General features: G+C 36.7%; 1 protein-coding gene across 4 annotated transcripts in view; it reads left to right on the top strand.

Annotated features, from left to right (window-relative positions):
* Positions 1-22,001, top strand: part of ATAD5 (ATPase family AAA domain containing 5) — a 50,248-nt gene that overhangs the window by 5,538 nt on the left and 22,709 nt on the right. For 3 of the 4 annotated variants that reach the window (XM_049114802.1, XM_049114801.1, XM_049114803.1), the window contains 10 exons: positions 556-664; positions 4,172-4,336; positions 6,598-6,724; positions 7,349-7,430; positions 13,682-13,911; positions 15,757-15,914; positions 16,524-16,683; positions 17,115-17,429; positions 20,103-20,199; positions 21,917-21,996. In XM_049114802.1, coding sequence (XP_048970759.1) covers positions 556-664; positions 4,172-4,336; positions 6,598-6,724; positions 7,349-7,430; positions 13,682-13,911; positions 15,757-15,914; positions 16,524-16,683; positions 17,115-17,429; positions 20,103-20,199; positions 21,917-21,996 — 1,523 coding nt within the window. The remainder of the gene's footprint in view (positions 1-555; positions 665-4,171; positions 4,337-6,597; positions 6,725-7,348; positions 7,431-13,681; positions 13,912-15,756; positions 15,915-16,523; positions 16,684-17,114; positions 17,430-20,102; positions 20,200-21,916; positions 21,997-22,001) is intronic. The other variant, XM_025476483.3, reaches the window with a different exon arrangement.

Raw genomic sequence — 22,001 nt, 5'->3', positions numbered from 1 at the left:
ATTTTTTCTAGAACACAGCAGATTTATGAGAAACAAAAAAGTTTAAAAAATGCTGTTTATTTTCCACATTTAATTTAAAGTCAAGCATGATTTCAGAAGAAATCTAGATGTATTTTACATGATTTCAAACCATTACAACAGTTACTAATTCCCTAGGGAAATATTTTTCAAATAGGAATTTTGTGCATCTAACAAACTTAAGATTAAAAATAAGTCAGAGTTTTATTTCTTGGGTAAACTGAGCCGTGTACTATGAGGTATATACTTTCATGCTGGTTTTGGCCAGTGGAAGAATGATCTTAGGAGGTAATTTTCTGTAAAGTTTATGATTTCTAAAAGGAAACATTTTATATTTTAGCTTTGAGTTTAGCTTTGAGTTTGGCTTACTTTTCATTAGTACTCCTTATTAGAAACTAATAAGGAGTATTTTTGTTTTTAAGAAATGTTTTTAAGAAATGTCCAGAAATTTGAGCCCTAGTTGGTTCTTTTCTGTATTTAATTGAAATTCTGACACATAATCATGAGAATGTTTCCGAAAATCTTTTTTTCCCCCAGAATGAAATTCACCAGAATTAGTACTCCCAAAAAATCTAAGAGAAAATCTAAGAAAAGATGCGAGAAATCTGAAGCAACTGATGGAGATTTTACTTCTCAGACTAGAAAGGTAATTGAAATATTAGAGGGTCCTGTAAGTGGTATTCTGTTTCCTAAAACGATTACTAGTAGAAGTAATATGCTCAAAGAAGAGTCACATATTTTATAGATTGGTTATGTTGACTACAGCTGCATATTATTATTCACTATTTTTCTATTCCTTTGGCTAGTTTTTTAAGCAGTCAGCATATCTTATTGTGAGATGAAAACGGTTGATAAGGACAGTATAATTAGAAAAAGTTTTCTTGGAATGCCAAATGTCTAACCCTTAGCTTAGCTCAGGTCATGATCTCAGTATTATGATACTGAACCTTGAGTCAGGCTCTGAGTCCTGAGCCTGCTTGTCTCTCTCTTCCTGCCCCTCCCTGCACTTGTGCACTCTTTCACTCCCTCTCATTCTGTTTCTCTAAAATAAATAAGTAAAATCTTTAAAAAGTTTTCTTGGTAGAAATTACATCTAATAATTTTCCTTAAGACTGCTTATAGGTTGTGATTGAGTTTTTGTTTATTTCTATAGATCAAAGGCCAAAAAGTAGAGTCTGTAACTCTGGTACAGGTCTAAAAACCCTGGTACTGTTGACATTTTGGCTGGATAATTCTTTGTTACAGGGGACTGCTTGTGTATTGTAGGATGTTTAGCAATAATCCAGGCCTCTACCCATGAGATGCCAGTAGTTCTCCAGCTACCCTGGTTATGACAACCACACAATGTCACCACACATTACAAATATCCCCGAGAAGGAAACAAATCCACCCCCTGCCCCATTGAAAACCATTTCCCTAAAGGAAAAGGTAGGATATTTAAGAATAATTTAGCTGCTTTTACAGACTAATCTGCTTATTTCTACCATGAGAGAATTGGATTCTCTTTAGGGTAAGTAGGTACAGGTATGTGTGTGTTGAAAAGCTCCCAAGGTGATTGTGACATAATCCTTAGGTGAATACCACTGCTACAGAAGATTGGTGTCTCTTTTGTTGTTATTTAACAGCTATCATGTTTTTTGACTGCTTATCAAATTCCAGGCACTAGGCTTAGTACTCATCATTAATCTCATAAAGTAAATATTTAACCCTTTTTTGAAGTACAGTGGAGCCAAAAGAAGTGAGAACATTTTTAAGAGTAGTTGAAGTGGTATACAGTGCAATCCAAGCTGGGTGGATGGAGTAGAGACTGACAAACAGGGAGAAGATAGTAAGTGCTATCAAGAGACAAGTTTCTGATGTAGTCAGGAGTAACCAAGTAAGGCTGGGAGAATGAATGGCTAGGTCAGAAATTAGGATGTTGGAAATGACTATTTTTGAGGTGATAGGATTATGGTTGGTTTTAATTTTCTTTATTTTTCTGTTTTCTGTTTATTTTTTTAAAGATTTTTATGTATTTATTCATGAGAGACACAGAGGCAGAGATACAGGCAGAGGGGAGAAGCAGGCTTCCCACAGGGAGCCTGATGTGGGACTCGATCCCAGGACCCTGGGATCACCACCTGAGCCGAAGGCAGACACTCAACCACTGAGACACCCAGGTGCCCCTGTTTTCTGTTTTTTTAAATAAACATGAACTTTTAAAAACTTTTATCAGAAAAAAATAACTGGGACACCTGGGTGGCTCAGTCAGTTAAGCATCCAACTCTTGGTTTCTGCTCAGGTCATGATCTCAGGGTTGAGAGATTAAGCCCCAGGTGGGGCTCTGTGCTAAGTGAGAAGTCAGCTGGAAATTCTCTCTCCCTCTCCTTCCCCCCACCTCAAATAAATAAATAAATAAAGCCTTTTTTAAAAAAGAAAAAAATAACTTAAAAAAGACTTTAAGCAATAGCAGGATTACTTGCCAAAATGCTTATGTGTGTTTTTTTCCTTCCACACATTCATTAAAACATCTTTTTGTGTAACAGTTTGTTTCAGTAGTTGAGTTGTTAATTTAAATTTAGGAAAATTATTTTGAATATGAATTTATAAGGTTTCATCAGGCTGCCAAAAATTTTGGTAGCAGAACAACAGAAATCTATTGCTCTACTGTACAGAAGTAAATCTTTGTTTTCCTAACCTTACATGTATTTTGAATATCCATCCCTGCGCTTTTCTATGGTTTTTTTTTTTTTTTTTAATTTTTATTTATTTATGATAGTCACAGAGAGAGAGAGAGAGGCAGAGACATAGGCAGAGGGAGAAGCAGGCTCCATGCACCGGGAGCCTGATGTGGGATTCGATCCCGCGTCTCCAGGGTCGCGCCCTGGGCCAAAGGCAGGCGCCAAACCGCTGCGCCACCCAGGGATCCCTTTTCTATGGTTTTTTAAAAACTTCTTAAGGTTTTAAAAAACAGCAAGCACTTGTATAAAATTAAAGGTGAAAATGTTTCATTTCCTACTCTGGGAGTAACCCACTTCTTTTTTTTTTTTTTTTAAGATTTTATTTATGTATTTGAGAGAGAGAGAGAGTGAGCGGGGGGGGGGGGGGGGGGGGGAAGAGGGACAAGCACAAACTCCAAGCTGATTGCAGAGCCTGACTCAGGACTCGATCTCAGGACCCTGAGATCATGATCTGAGCTGAAATCAAGAGTCCAATGCTTAACCTGCTGAGCCACCCAGGTGCCCCTGAATGTTTTTAACCTAAACAAAAAAGCCTGTAGAACTCAGAATATGGAAAGCACATTGTCCGGAAGATAATATTTAAATGCACAAAGTCAGTACATCAGTGACAAAGTCAGTCGTAAAGGCTAGACTTTATTCTTGTCTAGTGTTGTTTTCCGTGCTCAGTACCTTTTCAGCCTTTCTCCAATGGATTCACCTTAAAGGCGACTAAAAGAAAGATGTCATGAAGATGATGGGAAAATAACCAACAATTCTAATCCATACAGACATCTAATAACAGACATCTCTCTGGGTGTTTTCCACAAATGTAATTATATTTATCTGAATAAATTTCTAGTTAGAAATTAAGTCAAACTAAGTATAACTGGACACATTTAATTTAACTTCCTTGCTAAGATTTGAGTAACTTTGTCTTTTATTTAATATGATTTGTGATTGTAGTTTTATATATATATTTTTTTAAATGGATTTTATTTTTTAGAACAATTTTAGGTTCACAGCAAAACTGAATGGAAGATACCAAGATTTCCCATATATCTCCTGTATCCACACTGCATATTATCCCAGAATAATAATTATTCTGGTATTATTAATACCAGAATAATACATTTGTTACAATTGATAAACCTGCATTAGCAGATTGTTACCCAGAGTCTGTAGTTTACATTAGGGTTCACTCTTAGTGTTATATATTCTCTGGGATTAGATGTATCATGATGTGTATCCACCATTATAGTATCATATATGTAGTATGATATCACTCCCTTAAAAATCCTCTATGCTTTGTCTGTTCATCCCTTTCTCCTCACTTTACTCCTGGCAACCACCGACCTTTTTTACTCTCCAAAGTTTTGCCTTTTAAAAAAATTTTTTATTGTTAAATCTAAAATATTTGCCACTGACCTAAACTAATATTTCAAATTTTTGTTTAGGTAAGCAGTGCTTCAAAAAATCTATCAAAAGCAAAACAATTGGTTGAAAAAGCAAAAGCTTTACACATTAGTAGGTCAAAAGCTACTGAAGAAATAGTGACACCCTTGAGACGTTCATCTAGACATCAGACACTTCCTGAAAGGACAGAATTGTCAGAAACAGAAGTAAGTATTAAAAATATTAATTGGTATGAATTCTGTTCTATTCTGCTTGGAGTGGGAGAAGGAAGTCATTATAAAGTTATAGGGTAGATTTGTAAGAAACCCTTGAGGTGGTAGAAAGAATATCATTTTCAGTTCTGTTTTAGAAGCTTTTGGCTCTTTGCCTGCAGAATACAGTCTGAATGCTTATCAAGTCATTCAAGATCCTTTATAGGCTGAATTAGCTCTTCCCTTTCCTCAAAACAACCCCCTTCCTCATATAAACAGTATTTGCTCTAGTCACACTAAATTATTCATTCCTCCCCAAATGGTGTAATTTTTTACTTTTTTTCATTTTGTAGTCTCAGCTTGAAATGCACATTCCAAATATTCTTTTCTACATAAAGCATTGCTACTCAAACATTAAGTCCTACTAAATGCTAACACCTCCTGTTTTTTTAAAAACCAGCTTTATTATAGAGATATAAATCACATACCATACGATCCACTATTTAAAGTGTATAATTCATTGGCTTTTAATATATTTAGAGTAGTACATCCATTACCACAATTTTAGAACATTTTATTACCTCAAAAAGAGCCCTCATTCCTCTTAGCCGTCACTTCCCAATCTCTCTTCCCCCAGCTGTAGCCAATCAATCTACTTCCTATCTCTTTTTTTTTTTTTTTTTTGTTAGATGCTTGGGACGCCTAGGTGGCTCCCTTTATTTTTTATTTATTTTTATTATTTTTTTAACTTGTATTTATTTATGATAGTCACACACACACACACACACACACACACACACACACACGCAGAGAGAGAGAGAGAGAGAGAGAGGCAGAGACACAGGCAGAGGGAGAAGCAGGCTCCATGCACCGGGAGCCCGACGTGGGATTCAATCCCGGGTCTCCAGGATCGCGCCCTGGGCCAAAGGCAGGCGCTAAACTGCTGCGCCACCCAGGGATCCCTCCACTTCCTATCTCTAGAGATTTGCCTACTCTGAACATTTCATATAAATGGTAACATACATACCATATATGGTCCTTTGTGTTTGGTTTCTTTCACTCATAATGTTCTCAAGGTTCATCCATGTTGTAGCATCAATATTTCATATTTATTTATTTATTTATTTATTTATTTATATTGCCAAATAATACCCCATTGTATGGATATATTATATTTTATTTACTGATTCATCAGTTCATGGAGATTTGGGTTGCTTCCACTTTTTGGCTATTAATAATGACTCCTCTTGAAAGCTTTGCTGATGCCTACAAGACAGGTAGTTTCCTCCCCTATATATACTTCTATGTTTTTTTTGTATTTTGGTTAGTATTGCTCTCACCATACTGTTTTATATGGAACTACCTACTTACAGATTAGCTCTCCCTTTGTCCCATAAACCCTGGTATAACCTTGAAGCCAAGTCTTGTTTCATCTTTGTACTCCCAGTGCCTGACATATAGTAGATGCTCAGTAAATATAGGCTGACAACATGAAAACATCAGACTTCATCTAGACTTCATCTAATACATTTATAGGGTGTATGGCTCTCAAAGAATATAGCTAGAATTTTTATAGCTTGGTCATTTTGATTCTTTTATCTGGAATAAAGTATTTTGGTTGCTTCTTTTATTTTTATTTTTTATTATTTTTTTTTTCAAAGATTCATTTATTTAGGATAGACATAGAGAGAGAGGCAGAGACACAGGAGGAGGGAGAAGCAGGCTCCATGCGGGGAGCCTGATGTGGGACTCAATCCCGGGACTCCAGGATTGCCCCCTGGGCCAAAGGCAGGCGCTAAACCACTGAGCCACCCAGGGATTCCCTGGTTGCTTTTTTTAAAAAGAAGACCCATGATCATAATAAATCTACTCTTCAGTATGTGAACCTATGTGATGTCACTTGGGTTGATGTCACTTATATGTTCCCCATATCAGTCAGGTAATGTCTGATGGAGAGGTATTTGCAGCTGCTGCTAATGTCATTGTCTTACCTATGGCTACTAGCACCATAATCCTTTTGAAAATTTTTTTTTTTTTTTTTTTTTATTTATGATAGTCACACAGAGAGAGAGAGAGGCAGAGACATAGGCAGAGGGAGAAGCAGGCTCCACGCACTGGGAGCCTGACGTGGGATTCGGTCCCGGGTCCCCAGGATTGTGCCCTGGGCCAAAGGCAGGCGCTAAACCGCTGCGCCACCCAGGGATCCCCTCCTTTTGAAATTTTAAAACATCAAGTATATGACGTATTTTTAAAATGGTTTTCTTATTCTGTCCTAGGATTCTTTAATAATAATCGATTCAGATCATACTTCTTTAAAGCAACCTGAGAAAAATCAGAAGAAGCTTCAGTGTCTGAATGATGTGCTAGGAAAAAAACTAAACAAGATTCCTAAAAATGTACCTGGTAATCAAACTTGATAATGCTTATGATGAACATTAGAATGTTTCAGAGGGATTATATTGCTCTGAATGCTGTCATTTTAATTTAATTCCTTGTCTTATATGGTATAAACTTTATATTAAGTATTTTTATTTAATAAGTAAAATTATAGTGTAGTGTAGAGTTTTATAAAGGTGATTTTGTACATTTAGGTTCTTGAATTTCTATTTAGCCTCATTAAGTTAGAGGTTCCTATATCTGACAGACTATCAAAATCATCAGAATAAATTAAAAAGTCCTTAAATCTTTAGGTCCTTCCCTAGGCATATTGACTGAGAATCTCTTTAGGTGGGTGTGGGAATCTGTAGTTAAAAAAAGATTTCCAGGAAATTCTGATAATGATATTGGGAGACCAGATCATTATATAGAAATTTTTAAAATTTAAAAGGTATTTTTTTAGTTAAAAAAAGTAGAGCTATTTTTTTATATAGAAATTTTTAAAATTAAAAAGTTTTTTAAGTTAAAAGTAAAGAGTTATTTATTATTTATTTTTTTAAGTTTAAGAAAGTAGAGCTATAATTTGAAAGTAGCTGGAGGTAAGTAGAGATGATAAACATTGGCACTAACCTAAGTATTTATTTTTCTAAGGGAAAATGAAAGTTGCTCCGTTATTTCTTACCAGAAAGACTCAGAAAACAGCTGATCCTGTTACTGGTTTTGATGAAAGCAGGTCAGTCCAATACAAATTTTTAAATGCTGAAATATCTTACGGAATGTTTTCTGTATTTTTGCTTTACTTTGATGAGAAAGCGTGTACATTATCATTTGAGGCTTTAACAAGTTCATTTTTATTTTTATTTATTTTTTCAAAAGATTTTTATTTATTCACGAGAGACACAGAGAGAGTGGCAGAGACATAGGCAGAGGGAGAAGCAGGTTAACCACAGGGAGCCCAATGTGGGACTCGATCCTGGACCTTGGGATCAGGCCCTGAGCCAAAGGTATACACAGTCAACCGCTGAGCCACCCAAGCATCTCTAACAAGTTCATTTTTAAAGGTGACAATGTTGACAGTGCTGCAGCTACAACTTGAAGATCAAACATTTTTTGGCCATCTCTAGATGAAACACTGGGAAAATAAACCAAAAGCATCAGAGAGCTGATTATGAACTTATTCAATAAATATTTAAATACCTGGTACAGGGGTGCCTGGCTGGCTCAGTGGAAAGAGTGTGAAACTCTTGATGTCGAGGTCATGAGTTTGAGCCCCACACTAGGAATAGAGATTATATTTAAAAATAAATAAAATAAAATCTTTAAATACATGCTATGTATGAAGCACTGTATTTGGTACAGGAATATTATGGAGAACAAAACAAGACACATTCTCTGTCCTCATGAGGTTTATACTCTGGAAGAAAGATAATCTATGATTAAACATCAGTTGGACCAACAAATGAAAAATTGCAGTTGTGCTAAGAAGGAGAGGTATCAAGTTCTTTTACGTTTCTATTAAGTGGATTTGGTCTGGTCAAGCAAGGAAGGCTTTGCTAAAGAAATGTCACCTGAACTGAAGTATTAGCAGGAGTTCATCAGGAGGAACTGTGTTTTAGCCAGAGGGAACAGTCTGCAGAGTCCCTGTAGCTGGAGAAAGCATGGAAAATAGTAAAGGTTGAAAGAATGCCAGTGTGGATTGAGCACAGAGAGCAGAAGTGAGAGGAATGTGGGATTAAGCTGGAGAGGTGGGTGCCAGTCCATGTAGCACCTTTAGACCATGTGAAAGAATTGTGTCGTTATACCAAGGGCAATAAGAATTAGGTAATAGGAAGTGTCCATACTCAAACACAAGTATGAACATAACCATTTTGAATTTTGGAAAGTTTATTCTGACTACTGGATCAGTTTGCTGGATTAAAATCCATAATGATTAATTATATCTGGAGGTTAGGGGTAGGAGAAAGGAAGGTGTAAAGATGATACTTAAGTTCTAGTATCCTGATGCAAGTGGATGGCATGATGAAAGAAGACCAGGTTTGGGACATCATGGTTCAGGTTATTTTTTCCTCTTTCACTTTTATTGAGGTATAATTACATATTATTAAATGCACAAATCTTTTTTGTATTTAAGTACAATTGACATACAATATCCTGTTAGTTTGAGATGTACATGATAGTGATTCAATATTTTTATACATTACAAAAAGATCCCCATAAGTCTAGTTACCATTTGTCATTGTATAGAAAGTTACTACCGTTGATTGATTATGCTCCCTATGCTGTACATTTCATCCCACAACTCAACTATTTTATGACTAGAAGTTTGTACCTGTTAATTCTCTTCCTCTATTTTATCTGCCTCCACCCCTTCCCTATTCTGGTAGCCAACACTTTGTTTCCTGTGTCATGAGTCCATTTCTGTTTTATTTGTTTGTTTTGTTAAATGCATAATCCTTAAACATAACAGTTTTGGATAAGTACTTTAAATCAAGATTTAACATATTTCTTTTACTCCTGAAAGGTTATTCTTTTTTTTTTTTTTTTTTAATTTTTATTTATTTATGATAGTCACAGAGAGAGAGAGAGAGGCAGAGACACAGGCAGAGAGAGAAGCAGGCTCCATGCACCGGGAGCCTGATGTGGGATTCGATCCCGGGTCTCCAGGATCGCGCCCTGGGCCAAAGGCAGGCGCCAAACCGCTGCGCCACCCAGGGATCCCGGTTATTCTTTTTCTATTATTGTCCCTACCACAACAAAAAGTTACCACTATTCTGATTTCATCACAGTTGATTAGTTTGATTTCTGTTACCATGGATTTGTTTTGCCAGTATCTAATTGCTTTTGCTCAGTACACACGCTTTTTAAAAATCAGCTTTATTCAGGTATAATGTACAATCATATGTACACAATGTCAAGTAAATAGTTCGAGGTTTTTTTTTTTTTTTTGGAATTTTTATTTATTTATTCATGAGAGACACAGAGAGAGAGAGAGAGAGAGAGAGAGAGAGGCAGAGACACAGGCAGAGGGAGAAGCAGGCTCCATGCAGGTAGCCTGATGTAGGACTCGATCCAAGGTCTCCAAGATCACACCCTGGGCTGAAGGCAGCACTAAACAGCTGAGCCACCCGAGCTGCCCATAGTTTGAGTTTTAACAAATGTACACATCTGTGTAATCATCATAACAATAGAGAACATTTTCTTCACACTCAAAAAAGTTCCTTTGTGCCCCTTTGCAGTTAATCCCTGCCCCCAGGTCCCAATCCCATGCAATTTCTGGTCTGTTTTCTGTTGATATAGATTGTTTTGCCTTTTCTATAATTTCATAGAAATAAAATCATACAGGGTACACTTTTGTCTCTGGCTTCTTTCAGTCAATGTAATGTATCAGTAGCCTATTCTTTTTTATTGCTGAATAGTATTCCTTATATGAATAAGGATACACAGTTTGTTTATCCATTCTTTTATTGATGGCCATTTGGGTTGTTTCCAATATTTGGCGATTATTAATTAGGCTGCTGTGAACATTCCATACACATGTGTAGACAGTGTTCTCATTTCTCTTGAGTAAATACCTAGAAATGGAATTGTTCTGTCACTGGGTAGGTATACGTTTAACAGTATACAAATCTGCCAAACTTTTCCCAAGTGGTGGTTCTATTTTCCACTCCCACTGGCAATATAGGAGAGTTCCAGTTGCTAACACTTGGCATTATCAGACTTTTTAAATTTTAGCCATTTTAATAGGTTTCCAGTGATATATTACTATTTTTTATTCTTTTATGTATTATTTTTAATCAATTTTTTTTTAATTTTTAAAAATTATTTATTCATGAGAGACACAGAGAGAAAGGCAGAGACATAGGCAGAGGAGAAGCAGGCTTCCCCCAGGGAGTGTGATGTGGGACTTGATCCCAGGACCCCACAATCACGCCCTGAGCCAAAGGCAGATGCTCAACCACTGAGCCACCCAGGCATCCCAATTAGTTACATTTTAAACCTTGTTGAGGTATAATTTACAAATAGTCACCTGTATTTAAAGTGTATAACTTACTTGGTGACCTTTGTCAGTTGTGTGAAAGCACCATCACTGCCATACAGATACTGGTTTATATCCATTGTCCTCTAGAAGACTCCTTATGCCCTTCTGCAGTTCTTCTAGTCCCAGCTCAGACAAGTGCCAATCTTTTTCTATATGTTAATTTGCATTTTCTAGAAATCTTTATTAATGAAATCATATATACTTTTTTTTACCTGGCCTCTTTAAGTGTCCTGATTTTGAGATTTATTCATGTTATCAAACACAGTTGACTCCTAAACAACATGGCTTGAATTATGTAGGCCCGCTTACATGGATGTTTTACATTACGGTGCTGTAAAAATCTATTTTCCTTATGATTTTCTTAATATTTTTCTCTCTAGCTTTATTGTAAAGAATATAGCATATAATACAAACAACATAGACTATATGTTAATCACCTGTTAGTGTTAGTCACTAAGGCTTCCAGTCCACAATAAGCTTTTATTAGTAGGTAAGATTTTGGGGAGTCAAACATTACACATGCATTTTTCACTACACATGGGGTCAGCATTCATAACTCCCATATTGTTCAAGAGCCAATCAGTAGTTCATTATTATAATATTTTTGCTGAATAGTATTCCATTGTTTGGATACACCACTTTTTGTCTGTCTCCTCACCTGTTGGTGGACATTTGGGTTTCCAGTTTTAAGCTATTGTGAATAAAGATGTCAAAAACATTTGTGTAGAAGTCTGCTGGGATTTTGCTGATGATTGTATTAAATTGTGAGAGAATTGATTTAACAGTATTAAGTCTTCTGATCTAAGAACATGGCATATATTTCTATTTGAGTTTTTAATTTCTTTCATCAGTGTTCTGTGGTTCAGTGTAGAGGTTTTATACATGTTGTGTTAAATTTATCTCTAGTTATTTCATGTATTTATTATTATTGTAAATGGTACTGTTTTCCAATTGCTGATTTCTAGTATATAGAAATAAAATTGATTTTTTTTTTTAATCTGTAGATCCCACAGTTACCATTTCACCTAATGCTATTATCTTAGATGCATTTGCTTTAGCCAGTAGAATTGTTTGAAGGAAGAAATTTGCTGGTTTTGGACTACTTAAATTTCTTAAAATTAATATGTTCCTTAATTGGTGCACTATGAAAGAATTTTAAAAATAATTGATGTTGAAATAACTTTAAGAAAAGTTACTAGAATACTATAAAGAACTCCATATCCCTTTACCAGGATTTTCCATTTCTGCAACTGTTTTTATTGAAGTGTGCAGACCATATGTGTTGTAGGATGACTCTCAACTCACCACTCAAAGATAGATAGCCTCTGTTAACATTTTGGTGGATGTCCTTCAAATCATTTTTCTTTATGTATTTATTTTTATGGAATTTCTTAAAACTGATAGTCCCTCATTATGAGACTCAAGTTCTACATTTCTGTCAGAATTACCACAGAAAACAGTTTCCACTTGGATTAACCACACTGTGATCATTGTCAGATGGTGATGAGCTGTTGCTCATTGTCCTTGGTTGTTCTTTTTCTATTTGTTGGCTGCTATGAGAAAGTGCTTTTACATCTCTCATTTACATATTTATTCATGGTTTCCTATTTTTTTCATGGAGTTTTAATCCATCAATTTTTATTTTGATATTTAGGTTATTTCTAATTAGCTAGTAGGAAGTTTTCAGCATGGTTTCTGTGTCCCTTTGACACATCCCTGTCATTTATTTGGCATTCCTTACTTTGTGGAACAGGAAGATGTTCCAGGTTCATCTTTGATATGCCCTGCCCCAGCTCTGTATATAGCCTTTTTTCCACAGAGCCTTGTTTCTTTTTATTGTAGGATGGTATTTAGAAGTCAAGATCTAAGTGCTTATTTTACTCATTGCTCCTGAGGTATCAGAGCTTCTGGGCTTCTTAGCAGATAAAGCTAGGAAATATGCACACACACAAATATATGCATACACATATACACACACATCCAAACTATTTATAATTGCATATAATACATATTGTATCACATATATATAACGTGTATATTTTACAGCACTACCTTGTACCCTTCTCCTGAAAGTTTACCTTCTGCTATAGGCAGGTACTCTTTTTTTTTTTTTTTTTTTTTTTTTTAATATTTTAAGTACTTTACACCCAACATGGGGCTCAAGCTTACAACCCTGAGATCAAGAGTTGCATGCTGAGCCAGCCAGGTACCCTGGGCACATACTCATTTAGCTACCACTTCACCCATCTTTTCCTCCATCCCTCCAACTAACACTAAAAAAAGGCATACCTCCACTTTTCTAAGATTAATTCCTGCACACTGGCTTTGGATCTCATCTTTCCCTCATTTCTCTCAAAAAGTAAAGAAATGGAAGTTCTTGTTGCCTCTTTTTAATTACTGATCCAAATTTCTGTTTGTAGAGAATATGACAGTTCTCATTCTGTATGTAACAAGCTAGGAAGGGCAGATAAGCTGTGATACCAGTCTCCCCACTCCACTATTCCAGCATCCCATCCTCCTCTACCTCCTCATTTCCCTCCCAGGGAAGTCAAGACTCTTACATTTAGCAAGATGGAGATAACCCAGGTAAAACCCAGGTATCAGTAATAAAGGCCCTAATGTTCTCGCTTATTATTTGGGAAACATTACCTTAGAAATTCCTATATTAACTTTTTGAAATATAACATTGTTTTCAGATTATAATATAAAGGCTTGCTTCTTAAAAAAGAAGACAGAAGACACAGGGAAAAAACTCACCATTCAAAGATAGCTTCTGTTAACATTTTGGTGGATGTCCTTCAAGTCATTTTTCTCTATGTATTTTTACGTAATTTCTTAAAACTGATAGACTTTTTATGATAAGCAAAAATGAATTTGACCAGCTAACATCTCAAGTAGTTGATTTTTATCAATTAAAAAGTATTCTATGGTTTATTTTTTTTAAGTGTTTATAACCTTAGGTTTCCTTTTTCACATCGTTTTCTTAAAAGTCAAGATACATGTGAAAAGTCTCAGGATTGCGATGTGCAGTTTAAAGCAAAGCGTGACTTTCTAATGAGTGGTTTGCCAGAATTGCTGAAACGACAGATTGCAAAGAAAGCTGCTGCATTAGATGTGTACAATGCAGTGAGTACCAGTTTCCAGAGAGTTGTCCACGTACAACAAAAAGATGATGGTGAGTTTGTTATAATGAAATATTTTTAAATGATAGAAGGAATGTGAAACTGTAAGTTGACTTAAAATGAGGCAAAGGTTTAAAGATAATTCTTAAAGGGATTTTTAGTGGGAACTTGAAGAATGTGTTTCATTCTCTCTTCCTCAATCTTGGACTCACTTTACTGAGGATGGGGAGCTTGGGGCAGGAGAACCAGCAGCATCCTCAGCCCTCAACCCTCACCCCGAGTGCTAATAGAGAGTAGGCACGTGGGTGGGTCCTTCAGTGCTTTTGTTCTGAGAGGCACTGTGTTCTAAAAAAGGCAGTGCTCTTCACATGTAGCCTATGTATAACAGGTCATCTTTAAGACTTTCTCAGAGGAGCTCCAGCTCTGTCCTTTCCAGTGGGCTACTGAATGTTCAAGGGAAATCTGGTTGCCTCCTTTCCAGAACAGCTTTTTCTCTCTCATCCCATATAAATATCTGCTAGAATAGGTAACAAACAAGTAGCAGCGTTATGTGCTCCATCTCACCCTTTCCTCACACACACCATGCACATGGGTGAGTTGTTTGCACAAGCCACTTGCACAATTGTCTTAGCTTGATCAGAACTGGATTCTATTTGGATTCAAATGTTATAGTAACCACAGTCTTATTTTACTTATATAGTTTTTAATTACCAAAAGTGTACAAAGCTTTATATCATCCTCGTCATTGTTCCTGCCTGTAGGTTTTTTTGTCAGTACAAAAGCAATTGTATTCTTCTCAGCTGGCTTTGTGGTTTGGTTTAATGCACTCCCTCTACTCAATGAAATATCTACATTCTTTTTCTTTCTCTTTTCCTTTTGTGTTTCTGACCTTAATAGTTTTTGAGTTTTGTTCAGCCTCCCATTTAGATTTGATTTTATTATTTTATTTTATTGAATTTTTTGAGAGGGAAAGAAGAGCACGAGCAGGGAGAGACAGAGAGGGACAGCACACTCCCCTGCTGACCAGGGAGCCCAACACAAGGCTGTATCCCAGGACCCTGAGATCATGACCTGAGCCTAAGTCAGATGCTCAACTGACAGCCACCCAGGTGCCCCTCAGCCTCCCATTTATACAGGGAAATTCCCAACCAGACTTCTTTCCCTTTCTTCCCTGGCTCTGCCATTCGCCATTCAGTTGATGAAACTTGTCTTGTTACTTTCACCAGTTAATTTTATACAGCATTTGTATTACTATATTCAACTATAGAAATTAATTACACTCTTCTTCCCTGGTATTGATAAACACATTTTCACCAGAGCGCTGCTGTCAAACTTAGCATATATATTTGTAGATGAGATGAGGGAAGCCCAGAGAGAATCTCTCTCTTAGAACCTTAAGAGTTATTACATACTGATTTACTAGTATCATATGTGTGCATAAGTAGTTTAATCTCCATATCCACTCTAGGAGGTTTTGATTATTATAGTTGTCACCTCTGCTTTACAGATGAAAAAGCTAAGGTTTAGGATCTTGCTCATGCTCACCTAGCTAGCAAGTGGCACAGTTTGGATTTGAACCCAGGTCTGACTTCAGAATTTAAACTTTAGAGCAGGATGCTAACTGCCCCTGAAATCTTTACCCTGAATAGCAAGGTTGATTAAAAAAGAAAAGAAAGTTTGCTATTACTTGGTTATTTTAAACAATTGGAACAGAAGATTCACTAATTTTTTATTAATTGTATTTATTGGAAGTGAGGATGGGTTCCCTGTATAGTCATTTGAGTTTTGGTATCTTTGTGTTAACTGTGTAGTTGTCAGGTCTTTGCATGTTTGCATATTTGGCATTGAATGTATATGAAGGAAAGTAATTAAGATACTTATTTTCTGTTTTTCTTTAGGATGCCACTTGTGGCATTTGAAACCACCTACTTGCCCTCTCTTAACCAAACTTAAAGAACTGAATACTAGAGTAATAGATCTCTCAAAATGTGTTCTTGCTCTTGGTGAATTTTCAACATTGAATTCAAATTCCAAAATTACTAATTCTACGGTTGTGGTAAGTATAGAGAGCTCATCCTTTGTAGGGTGTTTCCTTCACATCTCTCAGAGGGGAAAAAAAAAAATGGATATCGACTATTGTCATCTAAAGTTCATTTTTTTTCCCCTAGAGTCCAATTTAAAAAAATAAATCCCAGTTGAGGTAGACATCTCTTTTAAATATTCCTACAGCTTTGGAAACATTTTAAGAATTAATGGTAGCCAATTTCAAAAGAATATTAGGTTATATATAGCACATTTAGGTATTGTATATGTCAGCATTCTAATCTGATAAATGTATAACTTACAGTTAGTTGAAAGAGGAAACAATAAAAATATGAATGAAATCCTTCAAAAGCTATGCAAATGCAGCTTTGCTGTCAATGTTGTATTTAGTCACTAAAACTACTCCTACATTAATACTGACTTATTAGAAAGTGGTTGGTGACTAATATTAATAGATCATGTAGGGGTCACCTGGCTGGCTCAGTCAGTGGAGCAGACAACTCTTGGTCTCAGGGTTGTGAGTTTGAGCCCCATATTGAGCATAGAGATTACTTAAAAAAAAAAAAAAATCTTAAAATAGATAATGTAGGTCTGTTGTTGAGCATTTTATTCTTTATTGCAGTTTGTGGACAGAAGGAAAGATATGACTGAAGAAATAAGAAATCTTTTGCTAGAGGAAATTAGGTGGTCAAATCCTGAGTTTTCTTTGAGGACATATTTTTCTTTGCTTCTAAAAAAACGAAGTGAGCACCAAGTACTTTCTGAATGTCATCGTAAACAAGGTTAGTGACAGTTATCATTTACGTTAACATTTTGCTTTTGAAAACATTAAGACTTCGTCATTGACTCTTGGAAGTCCAGAGAGAATATTGCTGATGATCAGCTGTTCAACTGGAATAAAGCATCTTGGTCAGTGCAGTGTTGGCCCCTACCATGCAAACCCAAAGACAGATTTTATTAGGTTAAAACATTAATAGTTCATTTAAGGAAAGCCTTAGGTGAGATCATTTGAATTTACATACTTTGTGTAAAAGGCAGTCTATAGAACAAGATGTCCTGATTGCATTCATTGTGCCACATTTGATCCTTACCTCTTTATCTTGGAGTAAAAAAATTATTGGATATTTTGAAGTGATATATATAGATGACTGGATATTAAAATTGGTTTTTGGTTGAATAGTAAGCACATGCACTTCTGTAATTTCTGAAATAGAAAGTCCACAACTAGAGCCTGATGTCAATCAAAAGGAAACCAAAAGGAAACGAGTGGAAACAGACATTCATAAGTCAAAAAGAAAGAAACCAAATGAGTCTTCACCAAGTCCAAAAAAGATAAATGAGAAACCAGAAGAACTTGACAAGAGAAACAACTCCAATAGGATAAAGCAAGGCCTTTCTAAAACATCCAGGAAGAAACAAACTACTTTGAGTATAGCGTGTAAAGTAGAAACAGAAGCAGTTGAAGATCCTGATGTTCTGATAATAGATGATGGCAAAGAGTCTCCCTCAGAAAGATCTCCTATTCCTGGTAAATCAGACCTTCTTTCTCTGCTCCTACAACACTTTTGTTTATTTAACCCTTCATTTTCTCTTTTTAATACATGTTCATTGCAACATTCAAGCTATATATGTATATAAAACAAAAAGTGGAAGCCTTATTAATTACACACTGACACAGTGACACATTTAATAGATTGGTGTTTGGTCTTTGATTTTTCTGTGCTTTTGTAAATATGTGTTTTTTTAAAAACCTGGAATTGTACTATACAATTTTTATGTATTTATCATTATTATTTTTTAATGCTATACAATTTATACCTATTTCACGTGTCTCTGACATGTTCCCGTTTGGGTTATCTAGCTTTTTCAAAATATTTTTTTAAATTAATTAAGTCATCCAGTTATATAGCTTTAAAGTGTGTTTTGATATTTATACAGCAAATTTCCTATCATTTTTTAAAACTATGTTTATGTAGCTGTACTGCTGAAAGACCTACAGATTCTCCTACCCCCACAAATCCCCTTGGGTTTTGATTTTGCATTAGTGTATAGATTAATTTGGAATGAATTGGCATCTTTACAACATTCCGTCTTCTCAAATGGGAGTAGCACATCTCCATTTACCCAAGTTGACTTAGTAGGTCGTTTTAATTTCTTTTTCCAGGAGTCAAAGGAAATTACACTAAAATTATACTGCCTTTGCTCTTTTTTTTTTTTTAAGATTTTATTTATTTATTCATAGAGATGCAGAGAGAGAGAGAGGCAGAGACACAGGCAGAGGGAGAAGCAGGCTCCCTACAGAGAGCCTGACATGGGACTTGATCCAGGGTCTCCAGGATCATGCCCTGGGCTGCAGGTGGTGCTAAACCGCTGCGCCACCAGAGCTGCCCTGCCTTTCTTTGCTCTTTAGATTATTTCTTACAGTATACATTATTTTTCATGTTTCATTTTTTTAGTGATTATTAAAGTTTTAAATATGTGCTAATATTTATCTTTTTAATATTAAAAATTTTTAAAGATTTTATTTATTCATGAGAGACTCAGAGAGAGAGAGGCAGAAACACAGGCAGAGGGAGAAGGAGGCTCCATGCAGGGAGCCCGACGTGGGATTCGATCCCGGGTCTCCAGGATCACACCCTGGGCTGAAGGCAGGCGCTAAACCGCTGAGCCACCCAGGGATCCCCTAAAAAAATTTTTTTAAGGAATCTCTACCCTCAACATGGGGCTTGAACTCATGATCCCAAGATCAAGAGTCACATGCTCTACCCACAGAGCCAGCCAAGCGCTTCTAAATGTGTACTTTTTTTTTCTTTTTTAAGATTTACTTCTTTATTAATGAGAGACACAGAGAGAGAGAGAGCATGGCAGAGATACAGGCAGAGGAAGAAGCAGACTCCATGCAGGGAGCCCGACATGGGACTTGATCCAGGGTCTCCAGGATCATACCCTGGGCTGAAGGCGGTGCTAAACCGCTGAGCCACCGGGCTGCCCTACTTTTTTTTTTTTTTTTTTAAGATTTTATTTATTTATTCATGAGTGACACAGAGAGAGAGAGAGAGGGGTAGAGATACAGGCAAAGGGAGAAGCAGGCTCCATGCAGGGAGCCTGACGTGGGACTTGATCCCAGGTATCCAGGATCACGCCCTGGGCTGAAGGCAGTGCTAAACCACTGAGCCACCTGGGCTGCCCTAAATATGTACTTTACTGTCATGAGACTTTATGGTGGTTAGCTTTCTATTATTATTTTTTTTAATGATATATTTATTTGAAAGTGTGCACGGAAGGGGAGGATGGAGGTTCGGCAGAGGGCAAAGGGAGAGGAGCTGACTCTGCCGGGTGCAGAGCCAGACATCTTACAATCCTAAGATCAAGACCTGAGCCAAAATCAAAGAGTTGGCTGCTTAACTAACTGGAGCCACCTAGGTGCCCCTCCCCCCCCTTTTTAAGTAGGCTCCGTGTCCATCATGTAACCCATTGTGGGGCCCAATGTGGGGCTTGAACTCACAACCCTGAAATCAAGACCTGACCTGAGATCAAGACTTGGACACTTACCTGACACTGAGTCACCCACTTGGCCCAGTGGTGGTTAGCTTCTACGGGGGAAGGTTTTTTTCTTTTTTAAAGATTTTATTTATTTATTCATAGAGATGCAGAGAGAGAGAGAGAGAGAGAGAGGCAGAGGGAGAAGCAGGCTCCATGCAGAGAGCCTGACGTGGGACCCGATCCAGGGTCTCCAGGATCACGCCTTGGGCCGCAGGCGGCGCTAAACCGCTGGGCCACCGGGGCTGCCCGGGGGAAGGGTTTTGATAACGAAGAATTTCAAATATGGGGTACCTGGGTGGCTCAGGCGCTTAAGTGTCTGACTTCCCCTCAGGTCATGCTCTCAGGGTTCTGGGATCAAGCCCTGCGTTGGGCTCTATAGTCAATGGCAAGTCTGCTTATCTCTCTGTCCCTCCACCTACTCATGTTCTCTTTCCCTCTCCCTCTCACTCTCCCTCTCTCTCTCCCTCAAATAAAAATATTAAAAATTAAAAAAAAAACTTTTTTTTAATTTTAAAAAAAGAACTTTGCCCCTTTTGGCATTTTGTAGATATAAATACTTGTATAAATACGTATTATTTACATGAAACGATACTGTAAATGTCCAAGAATATATACTTATGTCAAGGAGCAATATTTTAATGCATATTTTTTGCTTTAGATTCTGGAACTGAAGACATGCTTTGGACAGAAAAGTATCAACCTCAGAACTCCAATGAACTCATAGGCAATGAACTGGCTATAAAAAAGTTACATAGGTTGGTAAAACTTGTAAAAGAATTGAGAAATTGTTTATGAATCTAGTTTTACTACTTTATTTATACAAAAATCTAGAAATTATAAAGTAATACATTATATGATAAAATCTTTTAAAAAAAGAAAATTAGGAAAAATGTGAAAAGTAAATATTCCTTTTTTCTTCCATTTCTACTCTCCAGAGGTCAACCATTAAAGATTTTTTGTAAAACCTTCCAGGAAAAAAATTTATGCATATATTGGCTCCTTTCTTCCTAACAAATAGGATCATATTACTATTAATTCAGGTCCATAATCTTTTTTTTTAAGATTTTATTTATTTATTCAGAGAGAGAGGCAGAGACACAGGCAGAGGGAGAAGCAGGCTCCATGCAGGAAGCCCGATGAGGGACCCGATCCTGGGACTCCAGGATCACGCCTTGGGCCAAAGGCAGGCGCTAAACCGCTGAGCCACCTAGGGATCCCTCAGGTCCATAATCTTTTGTTTATGATTCCCATATCCAAGAAGTTTTGAAAACTGAAAGTTACTAATTTTATCATATATTATGAGTTTTAGGAATCTCACTTAATAGGAGTTCATATATTTTTTATTTATTATTATTTTTTAAATCTTTCCAGGGATTTTTTTTTTTTTTTAATTTATGATAGTCACACACACAGAGAGAGAGGCAGAGACACAGGCAGAGGGAGAAGCAGGCTCTATACACCGGGAGCCCGACGTGGGACTCGATCCTGGGTCTCCAGGATCGTGCCTTGGGCCAAAGGCAGGCGCCAAACTGCTGTGCCACCCAGGGATCCCCCAGGGATTTTTTTTTTAAGATTTTATTTATTTATTCATGATAGACACACAGAGAGAGAGAGAGGCAGAGACACAGGCAGAGGGAGGAGCAGGCTCCATGCAGGGAGTCTGACGTGGGACTCGATCCTGGGACTCCAGGATTACACCCTGGGCGGAAGGCAGGTGCTTAAACCACTGAGCCACCCAGGCTGCCCAGGAGTTCATATATTTTTTAAAATAGAAATTTTAAGTAATTGTAGATGTAACGCTACAGACCCCATTAGAGGTATTGTGGTATATATGGTATATGTGCCAAATTACTTTTCTAATACCTGAAAATTTTTGAATTCTAAAACTCACTTGTCCAAATGATTTCATATAAGAAATAGGGGCCCATAATAATAGTTAACACTTTAGCTCAGTACTGTTCTAAATATTTTCATTGTTCTTAGCTCATTTAGTCCTTAAAACTGTACCATGAGGGTAGATACTATTGTCCTTATCTCATAGATGAGGAATGGGCCTACGGGGTTGAATTATTTGTCCAGAGTCACACAGCTCGAAAGTGCTGGAGCTGAAACTCAGACTTGGGCAGTCTAGAACTTAATCTTTCTACTTATGCTTAATATCATGTATTAGGCATCTTTCATGTCATCACATGGTCTCCTCAGTTCTTTACGGTTGTTCTGTACTGGTTTCTTAGGTAACTCTACTGTATGTATCTTTTTTTCCTACTGAGATACTTAGGTTTTTCCCTTTGGAAGCTAGTATAAACAATGTTGCAGTGAATAACTTTGCACATAGAGTCTTGTGTATTTTGGTAAAATTACTTCATTTAAAAATATTCATGCCCATGTAAAGATATTTTACTATATATAGTTGGTTCAAAGAGATCTCTATTCTGTGAATTATTTTTATTAACATACATTTTCTCATGGCAGCTGGTTGAAAGACTGGAAGAAAAGAGCTGAATTGGAAGAAAGACAAAATTTGAAGGGAAAAAAAGATGAGAAACAGGAAGGTATT

The sequence above is a fragment of the Canis lupus genome, chromosome 9 (genome assembly GCF_003254725.2).
Source record: "Canis lupus dingo isolate Sandy chromosome 9, ASM325472v2, whole genome shotgun sequence".
NCBI classification, from domain to species: domain Eukaryota; kingdom Metazoa; phylum Chordata; class Mammalia; order Carnivora; family Canidae; genus Canis; species Canis lupus.
The sequence above is the reverse complement of the archived record's forward strand: the minus strand, read 5'-3'. Positions and strand labels throughout refer to the sequence as shown.